Source organism: Sus scrofa, chromosome 1 (genome assembly GCF_054392235.1).
Source record: "Sus scrofa isolate SSC_HxYL_T2T_F1_AM1 chromosome 1, Sscrofa_HxYL_maternal_Yorkshire_Landrace_v2.0, whole genome shotgun sequence".
In the NCBI taxonomy this organism is placed as follows: domain Eukaryota; kingdom Metazoa; phylum Chordata; class Mammalia; order Artiodactyla; family Suidae; genus Sus; species Sus scrofa.
This window is the reverse complement of record NC_139383.1, coordinates 284,379,220-284,396,589: the sequence shown is the minus strand read 5'-3', so window position 1 is coordinate 284,396,589 and position 17,370 is coordinate 284,379,220. Positions and strand designations below refer to the sequence as shown.

Below are 17,370 nucleotides of genomic sequence, written 5' to 3'. Positions count from 1 at the left end.
GAAAAAAAGTTGTCAATTACAACTGTAAGATCCCTCTCAAATGTCAGAGATGTTAAAATGTGAGAAAAAGAAGAAAACACAGGGACGGTACCTTCTAGCATCAGTGACACAGAAATAACACTTCGGGTGGAAAATAAAAAACCCAATACCTCCAGATGCTCTGTGCACATTGATCATGAGATAATAAAAGCCGCTAATATTTATTACACAAGCACAACGTGCCAGGCGCGGCTCCAAGTGCCTTAATACACTAACTCATTTAAAGATGCATCTCAGATTTAGAAAGTTGAAAATGCAGGGAAAATTCAGTGGTAGGAGATGCCTGGTCCTGGAAGGAGGCAGGAAGCTAGAGGTCCAGGCTGATGGTGTTTCTGGTCTGCTGTGTGACTCTGGGCCTCAGTTTCCCCCTGTGTCCAATGCTCAGTGATGGCTCTGCAAGACCCTTTTGGGCTGTGAGTGGTCCGGTCCAGTGAGTCTGGAATCTGCTCTATATCACGGTGTCACCTTTAGTTACAAGCTGCTCTGGGTTCTTTTGCTGTTAGTCCCCACTGGATCCCGGCGGGGAGGGGGGGCGTGCTTCATGAAAAGGGGGAGGAAGAGGAGGAAGGAGAGGAAATGGGGAGAGGAGGTGCTCAGGCTGGCAGCCACCCTGTGCCCGGGGACTCGAGGTGTGGGTGCCCTGAGTTGAAAGGGACCTTCAGGGATGGGCGCCCATGACCCCAAAGGCGTTCATTCTGCTGAGACAGCGCAATGGTCTGAAGCATCACTCTGTCCCCGTTTCAGCTTTCTCTTCCCGAGTCCACACAGCGGGCACAAACGTGTGGGGCGGGCATGTCATTATCACCCCCATTTGACAGATGAGGATGCTAGGCTCAGGGAGGGGAAGTCCGTCACCCAAGGTCACCCCGCAGGAAACGGCAGCTCGGGGACCTGAGCCCAGTCCTCTGGCTGCGGGTGGTGGTCTGTACCTCGGCCCGTCCCAGACAGGGGCAGGGCCGGGCAGCCAGGGAAAGGTGCCTCTCTCTCCATCCTCTGCTGGCCCCTGCCTGGCTTTCTCTTGCCACCCTCTCCATCTGTCTCCCTGCATCTCTCACTCTTACCACCTTGCTCTCTTTGGTTGTCCTGTCTTTGTCTCCCCTCTGGGACCCTGGTTCTCATCCCCGTGTGACTCCCGCCCCCTGTCCCCAAGAAGGGGGTCCTCTGAGCCTTGTCCAGGCCTCACAAAGGCCAGGGGCCCCATCCTGGGCCCTCCTCACCCTGGGAAGGGCTGGTGGCCCAGGTCTGTCCCTCATACTGCCTCCTCTCTCCCGTCTGTCCCTCTGTCCCTCGCTACGTCCACCTGCCTCGGGCTGCCCCGCAGCGGCCGAGCTGTGGCTACGTGCTGTGCACCGTGCTACTGTCCCTGGCCGTGCTGCTGGCTGTGGCTGTCACCGGCGCCGTGCTCTTCCTGAACCACGCCCACGCGCCTGGCACGGCGCCCCCGCCCATCGTCAGCACTGGGTCGGCCGGTGCCAACAGCGCCCTGGTCACCGTGGACAGGGCCGACAGCTCGCGCCTCAGCATCCTCATCGACCCGCGCTGCCCAGACCTCACCGACGGCTTCGCCCGCCTGGAGGGCGCCCAGGCCTCCGTGCTGCAGGCACTGAGCCAGCGCCAGGCTGAGCCTCGGCTGGTGGGCGAACAAGAGCAGGAGCTGCTGGACACCCTGGCTGACCAGCTCCCCCGGCTGCTGGCCCGGGCCTCGGAGCTGCAGACAGAGTGTGCGGGGCTGCGGAAGGGGCACAGCACGCTGGGCCAGGGGCTCAGTTCCCTGCAGAGCGAGCAGGGCCGCCTCATCCAGGTAAGGGTGGGGTCCGTGCCCCGCATCTTGGTGGGGGGCGGGAAGGGGGTGGGGAGGCGAGTTGCAAGTTGTGCCACATGCGGCCGGCCCTGGGTGCCTGATGCCCAGGGCATCGCTTAATCCCCAGGAGCCCCAGGGCCAGGGGCGATTCCCATCTGCTTGAGAAAATGAGGCTCAAAGAGGTGAGGGTGTCATCCAAGCCCACACGGCTCTCGGCGCCAGGATTCAGACTGTTTCCTGCACGCCGTCCTGGTGACCTGGGCGTGTGTGTGGCCCCCACTGATTCCAGGGCTGGAGGGGCTTCCCAGGGACTCCAGTGCAGTGAGACGCAGGCAAGGCAGGACGTGGCCTCTATCAGGCTCATACAGGTTCAAGGTCATGGGCAGGTCAGTGGCGAGTGCGGCGCTCCCTGGCCGTGCTCCGTGGCCAGAAAGAGATGCACTCCTTCCCCAGACCCGCCCCCCCTCCACCTTCTCTACCCTCTGATACCCACAGCTTCCCAGGGAAAGAGGAACCAGCTCGGGGCTCAACCAGACCCTTGTCTGTCCCCACCCCCACCCACTCCCCGAGCCAGGCCAGGTCCCAGCGAGCACCAGGCAGACCCTGGTGAAGGATTTCCGACATTGACCATGGAGCACCAGCAAGGACAGTCCCCCTTCTAGGAGGAGGGATTCAGGGTGACCTCACTGGCCTGCCATTTTCCAGAACAGAAAACTGAGGCTCAGAGAGGGGCAGTGATTTGTCCAGGGTGCAGCGGTCAAGTCAGGCCTGGCATCTGGCCTCTGAGCCCTGCCCAGCCTCCTGCCCTCTACCCCGTCCTCCCTCCCCCACCTCCGCCCCCGTGACTCAGTTCCTGAGCCCCACCCCTGCCATCCTCCCAGCCCCTTCCGGACACCCAGGATGACCAGGCACTTGGTCACCCAACAGCTCGTGAGCCATGGGCCTTTTCCCTCCTCTGGAGGCTGCAGCTGGAGAAATTGCAGTCCCCATTGTCCTGTCTGGGTGACTGATGGAAAGGCCGCTTCTCCATCCCGGGGCGGGGAGTTCAGCTGCCCCGCTGCTGCCCCTTCCATCTGCAGCGTCCCCGCCCTCGTCAGGAGACCTCCAGACTTTCTGGGTGATCTGGGTGCCCTTCCTCGCTCTCCACGGGGCTCAGGCCCTGATGAGCCGGCTGGTCCTCATCCTTAGGGCAGGGTCAGAGGACTGGGGGCAGCGGGGAAGGGCCAGGGTCTCCCACCCGCCCATGTGCACAGAGGCCTAGAGCGGTTGCTGTAAGGCTAATAGCTCTGCTGGGGTCTGGGCTTCCTGAAATATTTGCTTCTTCGCAAGAATGTTTCATTTGACTCATTTCCCACGGACTCAAGGTGATTTCAGAGACCATGTGTCTTGCCATGTCGCCATAGCTCCTAGCAGCTTCCCAGATTCTCAGCTCCTCAGCCCAGACCTGGATCCCCGAACAGTGCCCGCGGCACTCCCCTGCCAGTCACCAGAGCTGCTGGTTAAAGGGCACATCCCCGGACTCTACCCTCAAAGCCCCCTCCCGGCCCCCCAGTCCCAGCAGTGTGACTCCCGTGCATGAATGTCTGAGGCCCGCTGGCCTGGGAGCAGCAGAGCTGAGCAGTTCTGCCCTCAGGGTTCGGGTCGGCCGAGCTGGGATCCAGTCCAGTCTCTACCAAGTACCAGCTGTGGGACCTTGGGTGTGTCAGGTGCCCTCCCTGGGCTGGGCTTCCTTACCTGTAACACAGGGCTGGCACCGTCCCGACCTGATAGGATGCTGCAGCTCCTGGGGGGGACAGGGCTCGGCTGGCGCGTGCACACGAGAGATGCCATCGGCGCATCAGCATCTCTTGTTGCGATGGTGGAAACTGTAAACTGAAATTTCAGCCCATGGGGAGCCACTCTTGGAAATCTCTGTCTGGGTTCGAATTAAGAAGCTTTTGGGGCACACGAGCCATTGGAGGTAGGAGTCCTGACCCCATTCTATGGAGGGGCAGGCTGAGGCGAGGCGTGGCAAAGGAAGTGCCCTGTTTCAGCTCAGTCACACAACAGAGCAGTGCTGGAAGCAGCAGCTCTGATCTCACTGCCTCTCAAAGCTGCCAAGTCCTCTTTAAGGCATCTGTGCGGCTCAGCGAGCAGGGACCGACTTTCCCCATTAATTCGGGGCATGTTTATATGTACATTTTCAACTTTAATCATTTGCTGGTTTAAACTGAGGTCTTCCTTGCCCGTTAGCAAGAGCCGGCCGTGCCTGAATTTCTCGAGTGTGTCTGCAGCGTCACAGAAGGATGGGCAGTACCGCTGCAACTTAACCCATGCACCCGGAGATCTTGGCTGCCCACCCTCTTGCAGGGGGCGGGGCCCTGCCCCTGCCCCCTGGGGCTGCCTTTATCCCTCTGCAGGGCTCCCCCACTGCAGGGCCCGTCTGCAGGACACTGCAGGGAAGCCCAGGGAGATGTCACCCCTGCCCAAAGGCCCTCTCCGCCCCTTGCCGCCCCTCGCTCCCCAGGCCTCAGCCCTCACTGAATCACCTGCTCAGCAGAGGAGAAACTGACAGGGAAACTGAAAGCTTTGCCGGGCCCCTGCTTCCAGACAAGCCGAGAATCATATTTTGTAAACTGCCGGCACTGTATATTTCTATTTTCCTTGCTCCAACGAGCTATTATCTGGCAAGTGACAGATTCGGTGTGTAAAGACCCAGAAGGCTCCACACTGGCTGGCTGGCTGGCTGGCTGCAGTCTGCCCAGGACCCTGCCTCCCTTCCTCGTCGTCCCCACAGCCTCCTGGAGCCCCCTGGGTGGGGAGGTGACAGGGCGCAGAGGCCCCAGGGTGGGGACAGAGCTGCACTAGCTGAGTCCCAGACCCTGATTCCGCATCAGTGATGGGAATGGCACAGGCCTGAACACACCACCCGCCGGGAAACAGCGCCCGTTGCTGTGGTTCAGGAGGAGGAGACGGATGGGCAGGAGTGGGTAGGATTCGGTTACCCTTCCAGGATCATGGGCTGGTGAAGAGAGGAAGGGCCTGAGCTGAGTCCCAGCATGCACACCAGGGCCTGGATCCAACCCCGCCCCGCCCCCACCTTGGGCTCCCCGCACGCACGATGCTGCAGCCCTGGTTCCCTTCCTGCCACTCAGCTGGGGACGTGGCCTGAGTGCTTCTCCACCAGGGACCTCTCTTTCTGGGCCTCAGTTTCCACATTTGTAACAAGGGGAAGACACCTCAGGCCCTCCCTCGTGGCCATGCTGTGGGGGCAGGTGTGCGGTGGGCATCAGAGAACCCTGTAAAGTCAAAGTGACTTTTCATGGGGGATGGGGGGATGCAGCACCCCGGGGCCCACCTGTCCAGTGCAGATCCATCACCCTTGCCTTCTTGGCCTTGCTGGGGGATCCGAAGAGAAGTCGGGTGAAGGCGTTTTGTAACCTGGAAGATACCTCTTGAATTCTTGCCATGGGGTGGGCACCCAGATACTGGGTACTGAGTGCCTGCCGTGGGCCCCATGCTGTGCTGGGTACTCCCCACATCATCAGTCTCCATGGCAGCTGGGCTGGGAGACCAGGTTAGCCTGTTTCAAGGCTTGGTTAATCACTCTTGCAGCCATGTGACTGGCAAGTGGGTGAGTTGGGGTTTGGACCCAGTTGTCCTGATGCCAGGTGCTGCCTCCACTTGCCCAGCAGGGTCTGCTTTGTCACCTCACCAGGGCTGTTGGCACAGACATGGATGAAGAACAGGGCCTGGGGGGCAGCAGGGGCACAGGTGTGTGCTGGCCACTCTGTCCCCTACCCCCCACCTGAGCCCTTGTCCTCTGAGCACTGGGGCTGAGACCACTCCATATGGAGACCAGGGTAGGGCAGGGGCTGCCAGAGCCCACCGCCATCCTGGGGACTCTGTCCCCGCCTGCTGGAACCTCTGCCACCCCTGTGCTCCACCCACCCAGAGCTCCACCCACCCCAGGGCGCCGTCCACTCCTTGCCCAGCCCACCCATAGCTCCACCCACTCCGTGCTCCGCCCACCCCACTCCTTGCTCCACCCACCCCTGTGCTCCACAGCTGCTCTCTGAGAGCCAAGGCCACATGGTTCACCTGGTGAACTCCGTCAGTGATGTCCTGGACGCTCTGCAGAGGGACCGGGGGCTGGGCCGGCCCCACGTCAAGGCTGATCTTCAGAGGGCACCTGCCAGGGGGTCGAGACCCCGGGGCTGTGCCAATGGTAAGTGGGAGGCGGGGGCTGGGGATGGGGGGAGGCTGGGGGCTGCATTCCTTGGCCGACTTGGGTGCCCAGCTTCATCCCTTCATCGCCCCCACCCACCCACATAAACACACGCTACTGCTCTTGGCCGAGGCCCGCCTGCTCCCTGGCAGGGCTGAGGGTCCTCCCCACACCCTCCTGTTGGCCCTTTTCCTAACCTGATGAGGGGGAGCTCACTGCACCCATTTTCCAGATGAGGAAAGTGAGGCTCAGAGAGGGTGCTCACTCAGCAAACCCACGCAGCCGGTGGCAGAGCCAGTGCTCTGGAGTTGCATCTGACCCTGAAGGCTGGACAGACCAAGTCAGAGAGACCCAGGGATGCAGAGGGTGGGAGGGACGTGGGCTCAGGTCCAGCGCCCTGATGGCCTTCCCTGTCTCAGGCTCCCGGCCCCGAGACTGTCTGGACGTCCTCCTGAGCGGCCAGCAGGAGGACGGCGTTTACTCCGTCTTCCCCACACACGACCCCGCCGGCTTCCAGGTCTACTGCGACATGAGCACCGACGGCGGCGGCTGGACGGTGAGTCTCCTGGGCTGTGCGGCTGCACGTCCAGGCCCCCCTAATGCTGGGCCCTGAAGACATTCAGGGCAGACCCAGGCTGACCCGGGAGGCTATGCATGTGAAGCTGGGTGCTCTGAGTGGCCTCTCGCCCACCTTCCGCCGTTGGTCTGGCCCTGCCCAGTTGCCCTCTGGCCCCCACTAACCTGCCCATAGTCTCAGCAAAGATCTCTGCGCTCCCAGAAGCCTGTGCGGGGCAGGTGGAGGCCGTGTGCTCACCCTTGGGGGACCCGCTTGGGAGCCGATATTAGATGCTGTCGCCTGCCTGCTGCTTTTGAGCCTGGAGCGATGGTTCTAGGGGGTCCTGGGGCTGGATCCTGAGATGAACTGTTGCTAATGTGAGTTCAAGGGCTGACAAGTGCAGACGCTGACCTTGGCAGTTATTTAATAGATGATGTGTGTGCCTGAGATTAAAGGGGGCGCGGAGCTGCTGTGAGCAGGGTCCCCAGTGGTCTCCCGGCAAGGAGCTGTCGTGATTTCCTTCCGCCTTCTGGCTCCTGCCTGAGTGGGAAGCGGGAGCAGTGGAAAGGCAGGCTTGGGACAGCCACAGGTGGCCCCGAGAGCTCCCCGGTGTGGTGAGGCAGAGGACCTGCTTAAAGACCCCGAGGGTCTCCAGATCTGCCAGCTGGGAAGCCCCTTCTAGAACAGGGTCAGCCTGCTGTTTTTTTCCTGCCTCCCACCAACCCTGCCTGCTCCCCCTGCCCGGTCTCTGTCGCAACTCTGCCTTTGCAGGGGAACGTAGCCACAGGCAAAACCGAAACGCCTGGGCGAGGCTGTGTCCCAACAACACTTTAGTTGTGGCGCTAAAGTTTGAATGTCATAAAATTTTCATGTATTCTTCTTGAAATATTATGCAAAGTATATTTAAACATATGCTTCTTTTGATTCTTTTTTTTTTAAAGCCGTTTAAAACCGTTCAAACGTGACGTTCCCCTGTAGCACAGCAGGTTAGGTATCTGGCCTTCCTGCAGCTGTGGCACAGACTGTAATTGTGGCACGGGTTCAATCCCTAGCCCGGAAACTTCCAGATGCCGTGGTTGTGGCCAAAAAAAGAGGTCAAACATTCTTGGCTCACATGCTGTATAAAAACAGGCAGAAGGCAGGAGTTGCCCAGGGGGCTGTGGTGTGCTGACCCCTGCCCTTGAGCCAGGGGTCACTGAAGGTGGGAGGTGGGCTTGCTGCCCCTCCCCCCAATCTTGGTGGACTTCTGCCCTCTTCTGGGGCTCAGGCTGGGGGCTGGGCTTCAGCAGGGTCACCACTGGCCATCAGGTGACTACACATTTTAAAAATGTATGTCTTGGAGTTCCCGTCGTGGCGCAGTGGCTAACGAATCCGACTAGGAACCATGAGGTTGAAGGTTCGATCCCTGCCCTTGCTCAATGGGTTAATGATCCAGGGTTGCTGTGAGCTGTGGTGTAGGTCGCAGACGCAGCTTGGATCCCACATTGCTATGGCTCTGGCATAGGCTGGCAGCTACAGCTCCGATTCGACCCCTATCCTGGGAACCTCCATATGCCGCAGGTGTGGCCCAAGAAATGGCAAAAAGACAAAAAAACAACAACAAAAAAACCCAAAAAAACCTGTATGTCTTGGAGTTCTCATTGTGGCTCAGTGGGTTAAGAACCCGACTAATATCCATGACGATGCAGGTTTGAATCCCTGGCCCTGCTTAGTGGGTTAAGGATCCGGCATTGCTGTGAGCTGTGGTGTAGGCCACAGATGTGGCTGGGATCTGGCATTGCTGTGGCTGTGACATAGGCCGGCAACTGCAGCTCTGATTCAACCCCTAGCCCAAGAACTTCCGTATGCCACAGGTGTGGCCCTAAAAAGAAAAAAAAGAAAGAAAAGAAAATATCCTTTGGGCACACAAGGGCACTGGGTTTGGCAAGAACAGATGTGAGCCTTGCCCTTTTGGCCAGATGCCCTTGAGCAGTTAACAACCTGCACCACAGTCTCTGGGTAACATCTGTGCCACCATGAAAACGTCTTGGTAGGAGTTCCTGTTGTGGTGCAGCAGTAATGAACCCAACTACCCTTGAACCTGAGGATGCAGGTTCGATCCCTGGCCTCGCTCGGTGGGTTAAGAATCTGGCGTCGCCGTGAGCTGTGGTGTAGGTCTTGGATGTGGCTCGGATCCCACGTTGCTCTGGCTGTGGTGTAGGCTGGCAGCTGTAGCTCTGAGTTGACCCCTAGCCTGGGAACTTCCATATGCCACAGGTGCGGACCTTAAAAAAAAGAAAGTGGCTCAGCTTCCCCAAGTTGACTGTGGTTGGGACACCTAGTGACCCTGGGAGGCAGGACCAGTAAAACTGACACGAGGGGTTCTCAGCTGCACTTTTAATTTCAGAGAGGCAGACAGTGTTGAGCGCCTACTGTGGACGGGGTACTGGGGAAGGACAGAAATGGGGGAAGCCCCTGTCCCAGTCCCCCCAGAAACTTAAGAGTCCATGGGGGAGTTCCCATCGTGGCACAGCAGAACCCATGAGGTTTCGGGTTCGATCCCTAGCCTCACTTAGGGTCTCTGCCCTTGGCATGTGGGGCAAGAGGTGGGGATGGTAGGATGCTTCCATTTCTTCTTCTTTTTTTTAACTTATTTTTATTTTTTCCATTATAGCTGGTTTACAGTGTTCTGTCAATTTTCTGCTGTACAGTGAAGTGATCCAGTCACACATACATGTATACATTCTTTTTCTCACCTTATCAGGCTCCATCTTAAGTGACTAGATATAGTTCCCACTGCTGCACAGCAGGGTCCCATTGCTTATCCATTCCAAAGGCAAGAGTCTGCATCTACTAGCCCCCAATTCCCAGTCCCTCCCGCTACCCACCCCCGGCAACCACAAATCTGTTCTCCAAGTCCATGATTTTCTTTTCTGTGGAAAGGTTCATTCGTGCCGTATATTAGATTCCAGATAGAAGTGATATCGTATGGTATCTGTCTTTCACTTTCTCACTTATTTCGCTTAGTATGAGAGTCTCTAGTTCCATCCATGTTGCTGCAAATGGCATCGTTTTGTTCTTTTTTATGGCTGAGTAGTATTCCATTGTGTATATATCCCGTATGCCTCCATTTCTCACCAAGGACCTTGGCGTGTTGACGTCCAGGCAGAGGGGAGAAGGAAGCTTCTCGAGGGGGATGCTGGGATGTGAGGGTGGGGGCAGCCTGATCAGCCACCCTGAGCAGGAGGCCAAATGGGGAGGCCCAGGCCAGGCGGGCAGCGGGGGACAAGCCAGTGCTCTCTGAGCACAGATCCCGTGGTCAGGAGCCGGTCTGAGAGCAGAATCCCCGAGAACCGAGAACCGAGACAGACATTCCTCTAAGCCTCTCTCCAAGCTCCAGAGGAGAGCATTTAAATGCACTCAATCCACATCCGGCCCTAAAAGCCCTTTTGTTTTCCTAACTGGGACCGCCTGAGTTATGGCCTTCGCCTCTGGGAACCCCTCGGTGGGCAGAGCAGCTCCAGGGCACCAGCCAGAGCCCAGAAATCAGAGTTAAGGGTTGGGACAGGCTTAATGAAAGACCGAGACGCCGGCCCCCACCATGCATCTTCCACGCTGGTGGATTTGAAGCCCATCTCCTGGGAAGCCAGTCAAGGATTGGGGCCGGGAGGCGGGTAATTCCTGGGGCCCGGGCTTCGGGGCGGTGAGAGGGGAGTGGGTGGTGTCTGAATCAGCAGGCCTGGACGAAGGGCCATTCTCGGCTGAGAAGTGCTTGCGAGGCCGTGAGACGTTAATATCCATTTGGGCTTCCGTCAAAAGCAATCTCTTCCCAGATACCTCCGGGCGACTGTCAGGATCACCCCCCTGCCACCCGGAATCTCTCGGAAGCTCAATTGTTGTTTGGGAGGGAGCTGGCCCGTGCCTTTCTGGACCCCGATACCATCCATCCTCATTAGGCTCTGTGTCCAAACTGCCAGGCCTCGGGGGCCAACCTGCTGGACAGGGCGCCTGGGGCTGGATCTGCCAGCCAGAGCCCGCTTCCCAGAGAGCCGGGACTCGGCGAGGCGGGGGCTCGGCAGCCCTGCCTACCGAGCACTTTACAGTTTACAGACCACTGCGCCGCCTGGTGCTGCGCCAATCCCCCTGCCAACCCCTGGAGGCTCAGAGAGGGCAAGAGATTTGTTCAAGGCCAAGCAGCAAATAAGCAGCCCAGGGTCCTGTAAGTCCTGGGACTGTCACGTGGTGTCACTTGTCCATCCCCGCACTCACCCACAGGGAGCCCGCTATGGGTCAGAGGAGTCCACAGCCAGTTGGGGGCTGGACAAGTCAGCTGGCTTGTATGAGGTCTGTAGGGCTGGGGGTCCTGGGGGAGCCCTCCCCTCACTCAGCTTGAGGCAGTCAGAGAAGCTTCTGGACTAGGAGGTCGGAGTGCTGGAGAAGAGGCGAGAATGGTGTTCCAGGAGTTCCTGTTGTGGCGTGGTGGTTAACGAATCTGACTAGGAACCATGAGGTTTCAGGTTCGATCCCTGGCCTTGCTCAGCGGGTTAAGGATCTGGTGTTGCCGGGAGCTGTGGTGTAGGTTGCAGACATGGCTCGGATCCCGCGTTGCTGTGGCTCTGGTGTAGGCCGGTGGCTACAGCTCCGATTCGACCCCTAGCCTGGGAACCTCCATATGCTGCGGGAGCGGCCCTAGAAAAGGCAAAAAGACAAAAAAAAAAAAAAAAAAAAAGAGAGAGAGAGAATGGTGTTCCAGGCAAAGGGACCTGCAGGGAGGTGGCAGGGCTTGTTCTGGGACCACGGTGGCTCCATTCTGCTGGTATATGGCACTTGGGGGCAGGGGCAGGTGGGAGGTAGGAGGGGCCTGGGTCTCGCGGCTTTTGCAGGTGCTGTGGGAGTCGGGCTTTCTCCCAGGGGCAGAGTGGGCTCCTAGCGTCCTCGGGAGTTCCCTGGGGAGGGAGTGACCAGAGACGTGGCGCTGAGGGCTGATGGGCAGTTCTGGGGAGCATGAGTTCTGTGGGTCCTGAGCCCTTGCTGAGAGGGTGGGAGTCACCACGTGGGAACGAGACCACAGAGCAGCTGGACACACGCCTCAAGGTGGCCTTTCAGCCGATGGCCACACAGCGTCATGCTGATCACAAGACCACTCCTGAGCCTAATGTATGCACCCCCCCCACCCCAGCCCAGAAAAGCCGAGAAGGAAAGGCCACCCCCTGCTGACCTGTGACCCTGGGCGCAGGGCCCAGCTTGGTGACTGTGTCCTTTGGGAGGCCTCCCAGGCCCACTCCTCTTGCTTCTTTTTTTGCACCTGTCACAGGTGTGGCTAAGCAGACGCCTGTCCAGGTATTGCTCGTCTGTGTACCAGTTAGGCTTGAGCCCTGCAGGACAGCCGCTTGTCCTCTGGTGGCTGCTGTAGCTCAAGGGTCTGCAGGGGAAGGGGAGGAGGGGCAGGAGGGGTCTGTGCAGAGCCGTGGGGATGCCCTGGGGACAGAGGCACTGGCTCCATCCTGTAGGATCTTACGGTCAAGCAGTTCTTTTAAAGGGTAGGGAGCTGTGTGTGCAAATAGAGCCCAGATCTCCTCACTTGGAAGGTGATGCGGAGGACGAAGCCGTCAGTCCTAGCTCGTCTCCCCGGCCAAGGGCAATTGGGAAGGTCACATCTCCTCTGGGGTGTCCCCTTCCCCCTCGGGCCAGTGGGTGGCCCTCATGTCTCACGCAGCCATAGGCGAACAGGCTCTGGGGAACAGGGTCCCGAGCTGGAAGCGGGGGCCAGCACGGCCTCAGAAGACAGGGTCCCCACTGTCCGGCCCCTCTGCCCCGAGGCATAGCCTTGCCTCCACCGAGATCTGCCTCAGCGGTCTGCCAGCAACCTGATTGCCACATCTCTGATTGCCAGGGTCACAGAAATCGGGTCCAGTTCAGCAGCTCCTTCCTCGAGGACTTGCAATAGAATTGATTCTGCTCTGCGCCCTGCCCCCGCCTTCTCAGATCCACCCTGCAGCGGCTTCCCCCAGCATCCGGTGGCCCGAACCTCCCTTCTCTGCCGGGCATTTTACTGCCTTGTGTGCTGGGTCGCCCACTCAGATGGGCCTCTAATTGGCTCCACCGCGAGAGAAACCCTCCCCTCCCACTGTGACCCATTCCTTCCTTGCCTGAGCCCCCAGGTGGGAGGAAAATCCTTCTCTCACGGGAAAGACATCAAAGGAGCCACCTGAGCTGAGCCCAGCCTGGCAGGGGATCAGGCTCCGGAGAGATGAAAAGCTCCCCGCTCCCGGGCCAGCCAGGATGCGGGCGACGGGGCCGGGGGATGCGCTGGGGATGCTGGGGAGCAGGATCTGGGAGTCCCCTGGGGGTACTGTGTCCTCCCTGCTCTGCTGGGGCTGCAAGCAGACCTCCCTGTCCTCGAGGCTGGGGCGGCCCGAGGACCTGCTGTGACATCAGGGTCCCAGGCTCTGAACTCCTCTAGAATGTCCTCGGAGTCCCGACCACACGAAGGACCTTGGCGACTGGTGACCACACCCCTGTGGCCTTGACCGATGGGCTCGCAGGGAGCCTGCCTCTGTCCAGAGCCGTTCGGAATCTTCAAACTTTGAACGTAGACGGGGCGATGCACGTGGAGGCTCAGCCTGGTGTCGCAGCATCTGATAAATGGCAGCTCTGAGCGGTGTGCGCCAGGAGCCGGCAGGCGCTGACTGCCAAGGCTGGGAAACGTGGCAGGACGCCAGGCCCAGGGGTACCATTTGCAGTCAAAAACAAGGAGTGGGCCCACTTTCTTCTGAGCTTGGCAGCTGCTCCGGAAGGGGAGGGGAGGTGATGTAGGTTAGACCTACTGTGCTCCCCACCCCCACAGGCTTACATTTTTTCTTTTTCTTTTTTTCTTTTTTTGTCTTTTTGCCATTTCTTGGGCCGATCCCACGGCACATGGAGGTTCCCAGGCTAGGGGTCGAATCGGAGCTATAGCTTCCAGCAACGTGGGATCCAAGCCATGTCTGGGACCTACACCACAGCTCACGGCAACGCCGGATCCTTAACCCATTGAGCGAGGCCAGGGATCGAACCCGCAACCTTATGGTTTCCAGTCGGATTTGTTAACCGCTGAGCCACGATGGGAACTCCTACATTTTTTCTTCATTGCATCTGCAATGTGACCCTGCAGGGGTGATGAAGGGGTTGCTGATGGGGCCTTTTTACAGAGAGGGGAACCAAGGCAGAAGACGGTGCCTGTCCAAGGTCACATGGCCCCTGAGAGGCAGAGCCGGGATTTGAACTCAACTTAGCCTTATTCCCCAAACAGTGCTCTTGCCAGCAAGCCCAGAGGCGTCCAGAAAGGATGTGAGGAGTGACTGCTCCCAGGAAAGCCAGCAGAGCCTCCCCAGGGGCCGCCTTTGAGAGGCTGTGCTTCCTCCTGTGTCCAAGTTCTTTGTTCTTTAGAAACAAGAATCCGCCTTTGCCACAGCCCGCCACCCCTCCTCCCGGAATTGCCCGCCTGTTCGGGAGCCTGGGAAGCTGGTGGACGCCGCAGTTGCACAACCAAGACTCTGCCCCTAATTGGTTTCCACAGTAGCTTCATCGGAGTTGAGGAAAAGTCTCAGATGCTGCCTTCTGAGGGTGCTTCTAAGGTGGCAGAGACACCCTCCCCATCTCACAGGGTTTGGACCTACCCTGTCCCTACTCCTTGTGCCTCTGCTCCTCTGACAACCTGCCAAGACCCTGCTCAATCTGCAGTACAGCCGAGCATCTCCTCCTCCAGGAAGTCCTCCAGGACTACCTTCTCAACCACCCCAGCAGATGGCTCATCCTCCTGTGAGCTCCCAGAAAATGTAACAACAATTGTTACCCTTATGGAGTGCTGTGTATCAAGCAGCATATTTATGGTGGTTTTTTTTTTTTTTTTCCCCTTAGGGCTACACCTGCGGCATATGGAAGTTTCCAGGCTAGGGATCGAATGGGAATTACAGCTGTTGGCCTACACCCCAGCCACAGCAGCACTGGATCCGAGATGCATCTGTGACCTACACCACAGCTTGTGGCAACACTGATTCCTCCCTGAACCTACGGAGTGAGGCCAGGGATTGAACCCACTTCCTCATGGATACTAGTTGGGTTGTTTCTGCTGAGCCACAGCAGGAACTCCTCAACCAGCACGTTTAACCGTGTCACTGTATCCTGTGGGTTGGAGCTGTTGTAATTCCTATTTTACAGATGAGGAAACTGAGGCAGGAGGATCTAAGGACCATGCCCGAGACTGCTGGCTCCTGCCTCTGTCTCTCCTGGGGCTGTGAGCTTTCTGAAGCCCAGAGTCCCCCATGAGTCCAGCACCCCCCTGCCCCCCCAGGGTCTGGAGCCACAACCCCTGTCATTTTGCAGAAGCAAGAAGCCAAGACTTAGCTGGTCACCCAGCCTCTGTCGGCTGGAGTCTGGGGGCAGCTGGAGTTCCCTGGGTGCCAGCCCAAGGCGTTCCCGGGGGCTGGGCCAGCTCAGCCATGATGAGGGCTGGGGGGTGGGTTCATGGGTACGAGGGGGCGAGGTCCATCCTCAGCCATGGGACACCCCTCGGCTGCCCTCCGTCTTCGTGTTGTGTACTGTCCGTCCCCCCACTTCTGGCCTCGGGGGGTCAACCTTGCACCCCACCCCCGCAGAGGCCACCCACCTCTCCAAACCTTAGTCTTCTCACCTGCCAAATGGGTCCACGAACCCCTCCCTCCCGGGCTGCAGTGGGGAGGGCTGTGGCTGTGCTCGAAGCCCTGGCCGGGGCTGAGATGACCACGGAGCCAGGCCCTGGTGCCCAGGACGATGGCTCCAGGCTCTTGGCGGCCTGGCAGACAAGGACCAGGTCAGGCCGGACCCGTCTGAGGAAGGGGCCCAGGGACCTGCGGAGCGCGAGACGGCCCCCGGAGCCGTCTGACTAATGAGGGACCGTCAGCTGGTCTGCTGCTTCCTCTCCCTCCCTCTCCCTCCCTCGTGCCGCCCCAAGTGCAGCCTCTCCTTCCTTTGAAACCTCTCGGCACCATCTGCAGGACCACGTGGGCCCAGCGCTCCCTTGGCAGAGCCTCCCTAAGCGGCACTTGGAAGACGCCGGGTGGCAGGCGGCTGGCTTCTGAGAATCCGCACCAAGAAAACACGCCCTGTCTGCCTGCCCACTCGTGGCACCTGCCCAAGGGCCCGTGGTGCCTGCGAGCTTTTCCGCATCAATCACTTTGCAGCCGGAACCCTAGGGAGAAGCTGGCCCCAGGAGCTGGACTGAGGAAGATGTTAGCCTCAGAGTTACTAAATAATGATTTTCTTGGGAGTTCCCGTTGTGGCTAACAGGTTAAGGACCCGACCAGTATCCACAAGGATGTGGGTTCGATCCCTGGCCTTGGTCAGTGGGTTAAGGATCCAGCATTGCCACGAGCTGTGATGTAGGTCCCAGACAAGGCTTGGATCCTGCATTGCTGTGGCTGTGGTGTAGGCCGGCAGCTGTAGCTCTGATCTGACCCCTAGCCTGGGAAACTCCATGTGCTGCAGGTGCAGCTGTAAAAGGGAAAAAAATATTTTTCCCTACTTTCTCCCCCTTTTGCGCCCAAGTGGGGACTCCTGCTCGGTGGGCGGCAGGATGGGGTTGTGGACACATCACACCTTTACTCCCTTCCCTTCTCGTAGCTTCCTGTCTGGCTGACCGTTGCTCTGTGATCGAGGGCCTTCTGCTCAGTGATGTCCTGCCTTCTAGCCCCCCTGAAGTCCGACTGGTTTCCAGAAGTCAGAAACCACGGCTGCAGTTCACGCTGAGCCTGAGTCAGAGAAAACAGACTTCTGGGAAGCCGGGAGGCCCTGCCGGCGATCTGTGGCCTGGGCACACCTGGGCTGTGCTCCTGCTGGCTGGGACTGGTGCAGGGGCGAGGCCAGGGCTTTTGAATCTGAGATGCCAGCCAGTGCCCAGCACGCTTGGCCCCTCAGTGACTGAGCCAAGGGGTCAGGACAGCCCATGGCAAAGCCTGGCAACAGCAAACTGCAGGTTGTGATCTGTTGGCAGGTGGAGAAATTAACGTAATGGCTTGTGATCGACTCCCTCTCTCTCTCTCTCTCTCTCTACACATATATATATTGGTCTTTTTACGGCCACACCTGTGGCATATGGAAGTTCCCAGGCTAGGGGTTGAATCGGAGCCATAGCTACCAGCCTACACCACAGCCACAGCAACACCAGATTCAAGCTGTGTATGCAACCTACGCCACAGCTCAAGGCACTGCTATATCCTTAACCCACTGAGGGAGGCCAGGGATCGAACCTGTGTCCTCTTGGATACGAGTCAGGTTCACAACCCATTGAGCCACCATGGGAACTCCAACCATATTTTTTAAATCAAATAGAGTGTAATAGCACAGAAGAGGATAGAAAATATTAGCCTGCATCTGTCTTACAGGCAAGTAGCGTTTCAGGAAGCTTTTGTTTCAGACGCCAGGGCTCGTGAGTGTGTCTGCCGCGCGGTGAACTGCACTTCCCTGGATCGTGGTCAGAAAGTCTAAAAGCCACTTCTGCAGGGCTGCGTCGTGGATGTCAAGGCCCTGCCAGGGGTCGGTCACGCTCCGTTGCCACTCGGGGGAAAGCGCCCGTGTTGGCAGGCAGCACAGCGGCCTCTAAGCTGGTCTGATGCGAGGCATCTTGTCGTGAAGGCACTTTCCCGGGCGGGGGAGGAAGGCGGGGAGGCCCAGGTGGCCCTGAACCTGTGCTCACCTCCCCTGGTCGTGCTCCCAGACCGAGCCCCAGATGGCACCCTGCCTGCCCAGCCCCGGAGGCCGGCAGGACAGAGG

At 58.9% G+C, this 17,370-nt stretch overlaps 1 protein-coding gene across 2 annotated transcripts in view; it reads left to right on the top strand.

Annotated features, from left to right (window-relative positions):
* The window catches only part of FIBCD1 (fibrinogen C domain containing 1), a 38,003-nt gene that overhangs the window by 8,799 nt on the left and 11,834 nt on the right, over positions 1 to 17,370 (top strand). For both annotated transcript variants that reach the window (XM_084999078.1, XM_021070324.2), the window contains exons 3-5: positions 1,361 to 1,840; positions 5,888 to 6,047; positions 6,467 to 6,603. In XM_084999078.1, the coding sequence (XP_084855204.1) occupies positions 1,361 to 1,840; positions 5,888 to 6,047; positions 6,467 to 6,603 (777 nt within the window). The remainder of the gene's footprint in view (positions 1 to 1,360; positions 1,841 to 5,887; positions 6,048 to 6,466; positions 6,604 to 17,370) is intronic.